The 8,634-nt window shown below is 51.6% G+C and overlaps 1 protein-coding gene across 4 annotated transcripts; it reads right to left on the bottom strand.

The window, feature by feature from the left end:
• Positions 1-726: 726 nt before the first annotated feature.
• LOC131569901 (uncharacterized) lies at positions 727-8,238 on the bottom strand. 4 transcript variants are annotated; one of them, XM_058822214.1, is made up of 3 exons: positions 8,000-8,231; positions 2,686-2,908; positions 727-2,601 (listed from the first exon to the last, which is right to left on the bottom strand). In XM_058822214.1, the coding sequence occupies exons 1-3, from the start codon at positions 8,018-8,020 to the stop codon at positions 2,018-2,020; spliced, it is 828 nt and encodes a 275-aa protein (XP_058678197.1). In that variant the 5' UTR covers positions 8,021-8,231; the 3' UTR covers positions 727-2,017. The 4 variants fall into 4 exon arrangements, with proteins under 4 accessions (XP_058678197.1, XP_058678196.1, XP_058678195.1 ...); XM_058822215.1 differs by having other exon boundaries at positions 1,508-1,637; XM_058822213.1 differs by having other exon boundaries at positions 727-2,908; positions 8,003-8,238.
• Between the last annotated feature and the right edge of the window lie 396 nt (positions 8,239-8,634).

Raw genomic sequence — 8,634 nt, 5'->3', positions numbered from 1 at the left:
AGAATAAAGACAGTGGGCCTACTGAGGAGGTAGCTGCAATGCATTCAAGGAGAAGAAGGCTCTTAACCATGGGAGGAGAATTTGAGGAACGGGATGTTCACCACATGACCACCAGAGACCCTCAAGAGACCCCTACTCTAAATGTCAGTAATTTTTGGGAAGTGATTCAAACATGTCAAATACTTTGTGAGAATGTTTAGCCTGTGAGTTTGAGCAAAGTAATGAATAAAAGTAATGAAAGTAATGTCTTAGTTCCATGGATGCTAACACATGGGTATGCATGTTTCAGGGAAGTGATTCCTCACACACCCAGTACTGAAATAAAGTAATGCCTCTTTTCTCACACTGAGCTGGCAGTGTGGATTGGGCCCTGCTCAGTAACTTTCATTTTGGTCATTTCTATTGAAGCATAAAGAATGGTTGAAATGAAATCTTTTCCACCTGTTTCCCTTTGGTTTACCGGTTTGAGGGTTAAAATTCTGTGCTGCAGGTGTCCCGGATGTGTGCAGAGAAGTGCAGTCCCAGAAACCCCTTGGTTTTTCTGACAACTTGTCATGCCTTGTTCCCAGGTGTGCCCAGCTGTGGCAGGAGAAGGAGCCCGCAGCACAGCTGTTGCCTTCAAGGCGTGGCGACCTGGTTCTTAGTTTGGCACGGTGGCCCAAACCCCAGGGTCACTCGGTCCATATGCTCCTGACACCAACGTGGTGGACAGCAAATGGTGTTTATTGAGGGGTCACACGGGTTTTTATAGCTTGGGCAGTCAGTGTCATTTCCTTCTGCTCACGTCCAGCTGGGTGTGGCCAGGTACAGGGCAAAGGTCTGACTGCAGGGGGCGGATGTCCTGACTGACCGTACAGCCTGATTTCTTCCGCACGCAGATCCCTGACTCTCCACATTTCCCCCCTCCCTCATGATTAGTAAAAATCGTATAAAATTATAAAATGTAGAGGTTACAAAATTTCATGGGTTAGTAAAATTAGTATAAAACTGTAAGTGTGTTAGTAACTGGCATGCCTTAACGTAATTGTCAGCGCTCGACAAACATAATGTTACCGTTTCTAAACACTTTTTGTTGAATAGCACCAGTTTGTTTAATATGCAAAGCCCGAAGTTTAGGGTTAGTAAGATTATAGTGAATGGGCCTATTAGGGTAGAAATCAGGCTGGTGAGCCATGGGGACCGGTTGAACCATGACTCAAACCAGCCCTGTTGAACTTCTCTGTCCATTTTTCTTAGGTTTAGTTGGTTTCTTAGTTCGGCCATGGAGTCTGATGACTCCGGTGGGGTCCGCATAAAAGCAGCATTCCTCTTTCAAGGGGGCACACAGGCCTCCTTGCTGCATGAACAAAAGGTCCAGTCCTCTCCTGTTTTGGAGGACAACCTCTGAGAGCGAGGAAAGGGATTTTTCTAGGGAAGAAACGGATTTCTTGATCCTCTGCAAGTCCTCGTCGACAGTCATCTGCAGTTGTGCCAGTCCTTGATGTTGTGTTGCAAGGGCCAAGATGCCTGTGGCAGTGCCGGTAGTTCCTAAACCAAGGAGCATTGCGATGGTGATGCCTGTTATCACTTCTCGTTTGTGAAGCCGGTCGGGTTCCTCGAACAAGCGGTACACCTCTTCTTCCTGGCGATACAGGACTCTGGGGACAATTAAAACTTGGACACAAAAGTCAGTAGAATGATCGAATTTGTCAAGGAGTACACATGGGCTTACCCCGGTTCATTGACAGACCCACATTCCCAATGCAGCTGGGATCACCCACTGGAACTTCCCTCCCTTAAGTTTGACGAATTCCTGGCAGACGTCGCCCATCTGCTTTGCCAAGGTTGCATTGCCAAAGCATTTGCCTTGGCCCGTAACCTGACTTAGGGTAATGCCTCTCCGGGGGGTGTCCCATCTGCATTGGCGTAGATTGTCTGACTTTGAGAAGATGAATGGGAGATTTAGGGCAACACCTTTGTAAAAAGGGGGTTGTGCATCATAGCATAACCAGCATGACTCTGTGAGGTTCGGGTTGGACTAGTTTAACGATAAGAATGTAGCATTTAACACGCTTAAGAATGGATTGGAGAGGGTTGGTTTGGCTAAGAGATCAGATGGGGAGGTAAGTTTTAGCATCTGTGTTTTGTGGCTAGAACTACCATTAGCTGCGATCCCCTTCGTGGGTCTACTCATTGCTAGAATCGGATTGGGTCCGACTGATTGGGATATTGGAGGTGGGAATCTGATAATTTGTATGTTCGCCCAGATGCGGCGAGAGAGATAAACAAACGCTGTCCACACTTTGCCCGTGGCCCAGCCATCATGGGTTGGCTGCAGGATTGTCATTACATAGCCTGTGCAGGTGTGCTGTTTCCTGCCTTGGGGCATAATCGCGTACCCATCCATACCAAATTTTGGTTCGAGACAGCCGTGGGGAGTATACTTGATTTGCAGGAACTTATCAGGCTGTTGTGGTTTCCATCCATTGCCTGTCACAATAGTTTCACACCCCCAATATCCACAATATCCATACCCTGGGTAATTACAGTAACTTTTTCCTGGGTTGGAAGCAGGGCACCAGTAGGTCTGAAATAATGTCGTCTCCTCAAATTTGGGGTGCCCTGTATGCGAGGGAAAAATGTCTTTTAGCCTGAACTTGAAAGATGGGGTGTCGGCTGTAACAATTTCTTTGATGACCCCCTCACCTGAGAGATGGTGTAGAGCCCACCTGAATGGCTGGTGAGGGTAATGTTTTTTGTCTGCCGGTCCTCCGCCTGCTAACCCTAGAAACAAGATCACACAGAGATACTGTTGCTGCTTTGATTTTGATGGTGACAGCCTCTCAGGTGATGTTGGGTTGCTCGGTGGTCTCTCTCTCTTTCCTGGTAGTGGGGCGTATGGGTTGCGGGGGTGTCCGATGATCCAGTCCTGCAAACAAAGTCTCACAATGAGTTTCACTCTGAAGGTCTGGTTTAATAGATTTGAGTGGACACCATTTAATGTCCCCATCCTTTTTAACGGCCGTATATCCCCGCCCCGTGAGCACTAGTCTCTAACCTTGTTCCCACTCCCCTAGTTCATTTTTGATTACAACCCATGGGCCTTTCTCTAATGCTCAAGTGGCCCAGTGTCTCTGGGCAGGACTGTTTGTTTCATTCCCCCTAGGGAATTGATTTAACACTAGCAGCGCGGTTGCCATTATGCGCGCCTGGTCACTGAGGGGAATGGCATTGGTGAAGCCTTTTGTCTTTGCTAGTACTTCCAGTTTAGTTTTCAGAATCTGGTTTGCTCTTTCGACAATGGCTTGTCCGGTGCTGTTGTATGGGATGCCATGTACCAAGGCGATGTTCCATTTCGAGACGAATGCTTGGACCGTCTTTGAGGTGAAGTTTGACCCGTTGTCTGTTTTGATTTGTTTTGGAACTCCAAGCCATGCCATGGTTGTTAGCCAATGTTGGATGGTCGCTTTGGAATCGGTCTTGAGATGCTGTGGGCCACGATCATACCGCTGTATGTGTCTACAGTAACTGCAAGCCACACTCGGGGTCTCAACAGCTGGCATTGTGTAAAGTCTGTTTGCCGTATTTCTGAGGCTTTGAGGCCTCTGGGGTTGACGCCACTTGACCACAGTGGTGACTTCTGGCAGTGGGGGCACGTGGCGACGACGTGCTTTGCGTCCACGGTAGAAATCCCGCACTTTTTCGCAAGCGCTTTAGCTCCAATGTGAAAGGAATTCGTGCAACTGACGAGCTTCTTTCAGTGTCCATATGCCTTTTGCGGCAGCGGCAGCCTTGTTGTTGCCAATTTGGTAGAATCCTTTGATCGGGTCATGGCTGTTGATGTGGATGACTGATATGGTGCCTTTCCGTGAATAGAGTGCTTCGTCCAGCATTGTTGCCACTGTGGACACTGACACACCTGATCCGGAGATGGCTAGGCAGAGCTTGGCCACAAATATGGAGTCAGTCACAATGTTAAGGTGTTCTTCTGGGAACAGTCCGCACGCTAGCACTACGGCTGCTGCTTCAAGCTGTTGGACCAAAAGCATGGAGTCAGTTGTCTTGACACACTGCCACTGTTCTCCTGACTGCCATACTGCTGCTGTGGTGGAGGTCTGTGATGATGCGTCCGTGAAGATGGTTGGTCCTGCCTGCGGCCGGTCGATTACCTTTGGTGGGAGGTCAATGTCGATGACCGTGAGCAGCCGAGTCTAAGGGAGTTTTGCCGTGTAGCGAATCTCTCCTCCAAAGCCTGCAAGGGCCATGGCTAGATATTCAGATATTTTTGTTGACTGCATGGAGAGCTGTTTGCGGAACGACAAGTATATCTTGGAAGGTTTGATGCCCAGATGTCTTAGGGTGAGTTTCCTGCCTTTCATCATGAGGCTGCTGAGGCACTCGGCTCCCGGGGAAAAGGCACGTGACGGTTTCCCCAAGACCACCCATAGTATTGGTTGGGCTTTGTCAGGGGGTCCTTGGGCTAAGGCTCCCACTTCCCCCTTTTTTGTGAAGTGGACATACAGATCGACTGGTGCATTTGAATCCCATCTGGTGAGCATGCTCACTGACATCTGGCGTTCTATGAAGTTGAGCGAGCTTATCGCTTCCGGTGTCAGGGTTTTCTGCTCCCATGGGTTCTTTCCTTTCAAGTGGTCATTTAGAGGGTCCATGACCTCGGGAGGAATCAGGACGATGTTGCGGAGCCACATTAAGGACCCTACCAGCTGCTGCACGTCGTGGAGCGTCTTGATGTCTCAGTGGATTTTCATCTGGGGAGGAGTTATGTAGGAGCTTGTGATTCCCACTCCTAGGAAGGTCACGCACAGTCCCTTTTTTATTTTCGCACTCGCTATCTCGAAGCCATTTGTCTTTAAGGTCTCGGAGATGGTTGATACCAGCTGGTCTACTTGTCTCGTGGATGGTGCGGTGACCAGGATGTTGTTGATGTACTGCATGATGGTCACAGTCGGATTGCTCTGCCAGACTGGTACTAGCGCTCGGTCCGATGTGATCTGGCAGATGGTGGGGGAGTTGACCAATTCTTGGGGTAACATTCTCCACTGGAAGCATAGGTTGGGCTGCAGGCTGTTCGGAAAGACGATGGAAAAGGCGAACCGCTCCTTGTCGTCTTCGTGCAGGGGAATAGAAAAGAAGCAGTCTTTGATGTCGAGCACTGCACAGGGTTGTCCTTTCGGTATCATCGAGTTCATGGGCAGCAAAGTTTGTATGGGGCCCACAGGCTGGATTCTCTTGTTCACTTCCCGCAGGTCATGCAGGAGACAAAAGCCTTCCCCAGACCATTTTGGTATTACGAAGATCGGGGTGTTCCATGGGCTCATGGAGGGTTCTATATGATTCTTGTGTAACTCACGGCCAACTAGCTCAAGGACAGCAGTCATTCGAGGCTTGGACAAGGGCCACTGCTTGATCCACACCGGTTCGACTGAGTCAGCTTGATGGGCAATGACGGGCATGCGACAGTGGCCCTTAGAAAAAATTTGTCACCCTAACGTCCAGCAGGGCTAGGGCATCCCTCCCCAACAAGGGTGGGCAATCCAACATAGCATATGTAGTGAGGGTGATAGTTCTTCCTGGTCCTCTCTCGGTGCAGAGGGTTATTGCTACTGGTTGGGTGCTTTTGTGGGCTCAGGACAGCCCTCCAACTCCGCCCACCACGGGGGCTTCTTCTAGCTTCCATGGTAGAGGCCAGTGTATGTGTGGGATGACAGTGACATCTGATCCTGTGTCCATCCAAAAGGGAAGGCAGATGGCTGAGTTGTCAGAACTGTTGTGGAGATGACACACTGCCCACACGATCAGTGGGTGCTTGCCCACCTTCGCAGCGAAGGCCACCCATGGGTCTCATTCCCATGCTTTCATGGCCAAAGCAACCCAGGGGCCTTGCCCCCAGGGAGCTGTTCTTGGTATTCCTGAGGTGCAGATGGGTTTGATTGAGCCATTGGTTGGACGACAAAGTTGGTCATTTCTTGAGGGGGTCGTGGGCATGGAAGCCCTGTGCCCCATTGAGGGTTGCTGTAGCTGGGCCGCTTCATGTTCCAGGTGGGAGGAAGCTGGGTACGGCCCGACTGCCCCGTCCCCTTCCCGTTTCCCTGAGGCTTGGATCCACATTCCTTAGCTAAATGCCCCTTCCTTCCACATGCCCAGCATGGTCCCCTAAGTTTCCCCTGGTGTGGTGGAGCAGTTGCTGGTGGGTGTCCTGACTGGGGGCAGTTTACTGCCATGTGGCCGGCCTGGCCACACTTAAAGCATGCCATCACACTGGTTATTGCAGTGTGAACTGCTGCTTGGATGGGAGCTAGGTGTTCTTCCTTTACAACATGTCTGATCATGGCAGCAACACTGGACCCAGGTGGCAGTGATCTTAAGATGTCCTTGGTGGCTGAGTTGCATTGCTGGCGTAGGCATTCTGCCAGCACAGGACCCTTCACCTCTGAGGGTAATGCAGAGGAATCTAATGCTGCCTCAAGGCAGTCCACAAACTGCGTGAAGCTTTCACTCTCACTCTGCTTTATAGTTGACCATGGCGATGGTCTGGCTATTACTTTGGAAGCAACACGGATGGCTTCTTGGGCAGCACGGGCTATTGTCATAACCTCATGGGCCCGCAGGCCCTCATCCTGTGCCTGTGGGGTGATCATAGTGGGGTCTGTTCCCATTAGCCTCTGTATGCTGGAGCCGTGCAGTGGATGGTCAGCTCCTGTTGCTAAGGCTAGCTGCTTTACACAATTGTCCTCCCATTCCTGTTTAAAAATGATCATCCCCGCCCCATCAAAAATTAGCCCGCAAGTCTGTTTGATATAAAAGGGAAGCATATAATCGCCTCCAAAAATGCTGTCAATGAGTGTGGAAACCATGACAGAATTAATCCCCCTGTCTGCAATCGCTTTAATAATTGCTTGCATGTCTTTCGGGTTTACTGGGGAGTAGGTTCTTTGGTTTCCTCCTGCCCCCCCCCCCCCCCCCATGGACCGGGAAAACCAGTGTGGCAGATGGAACCCACTCCGCGCAAGCCATTTTTATTTTCCCCCAGTCTGTAAGCGGGGTTCGATCTTTCTCTGATATCCCCTTAACCCACGCAGGAGCACTGCAGCTAGTGACCTTGTATGCCACTGCTCCCTTTTTGTTAAAGTCCGAGTCAGTGTCGGAATCATCCGAGCACCTTCCGAGCCCGTCCTAGCTCGAGTCAGAGTCGGAGCCGGAAGTCAACTGGCCGGACATTTCCGGGCTGCTCAGCCGTTTTCTTGGGCTCCAATCCCGCCCCTTCTTACGGGGGTGGGGCCGTTCCCTCCCCATGGGCTCCCCCCTGCCTCCTGCTGGGGGAGGTCCTTGCCCTGTAAGGACCTAATTTAAATTGAGCGCTCTGATTGGTCTTAAGCTCCTTCTCGGGGGCCGCCCCTCCTCCCTGCTCACTCACACTTGCGCTGTTCAGCAAGCCTTCTGCATTTTCACCCCCCGTGTCACCCTTCCAGCCCTGGTCACGCGCCCTGGCACCATTTTCAAACACATATGGCAGGGGTGCATTTTTATCAACCGCTTTGGGGTCCAATATTATGGCAGCATTCCGCGCCTCCTCTGCTAGCTCCTGCCAAAACGTCTGCATGCGTTATCCCGCCTCCGATGGTGAGTCGGTTCGCTGAGGGGGTTGCGGCATTTGCGCCTCCGCATGCCCAACCGGGTCAAAGTCCTCCGCGGTTTGCATCGCTGCCCCTACCCCCAACTGCGGCGTGGCTAATAAACAAGTTCGTGCGGCTTTCTAGGTTTCTTGCTCTTGCCGGGCTTTTTGCAGAGCCTGGATAACTCTGCCCCATGATTTGAGGGCTTTCCCTGAGCCTGAGGACATGGTTTCCTCGGCCAGAGCCTTTGTGCAATTATCCCAAATCTCCGGATGGAGAAATTCTACTGGGCTTTCTGTAGCCCCAAGCTTAATCAGTCTCGGTATTGCAAGACATAAATCTTTAAGCTTACACTCGATACCCCACTGCGCATGAATCTGACTTACAACCTTCACGATAGTGTCCATGCTCCTTGCTGGTCCGGGGGCGTCCCCCCCGCTGCACTAGGCCAGCTGTGCAGCCGCTGGTCCCTCATCCAGGCGATCCCCAAACCCCAGACAGTGATCGTGTCCCGGGTTTTTGGCACCAGATGTTGCCTTCAAGGTGCGGCGACCTGGTTCTTAGTCCGGCACGGTGGCCCAAACCCCAGGGTCACTAGGTCCATATGCTCCTGTCACCAACGTGGTGGACAGCAAATGGTGTTTATTGAGGGGTCACACGGGTTTTTATAGCTTGGGCAGTCAGTGTCATTTATTTCTGCTCACGTCTGGCTGGGTGCAGCCAGGTACGGGGCAAAGGTCTGACTGCGGGGGGGGGGGAGATGTCCTGACTGACCGTACAGCCTGATTTCTTCTGCACACAGATCCCTGACTCTCCACACACAGTGGGCCCCGTGCCCTGCCCAGCTGGGGCTCTCTGGCATGGAGCAGCAGCAGCGCCAGCACCGTTCAGCCCGCTCCTGCCTTGGCTTCCCCTGGCACACAGAAGCCTCTGGAAATCAGCACTGCCAGTGGCGTTCCCAGCTTGGAGCAGCTGCTGCTGGCGGGCAGATGCTGCCCCTTCAACTGCTGCCAAAGGGGAA

This window comes from Ammospiza caudacuta, chromosome 31 (assembly GCF_027887145.1).
Source record: "Ammospiza caudacuta isolate bAmmCau1 chromosome 31, bAmmCau1.pri, whole genome shotgun sequence".
Lineage (NCBI taxonomy): Eukaryota > Metazoa > Chordata > Aves > Passeriformes > Passerellidae > Ammospiza > Ammospiza caudacuta.
This window is presented reverse-complemented; position numbering and strand designations above follow the sequence as displayed.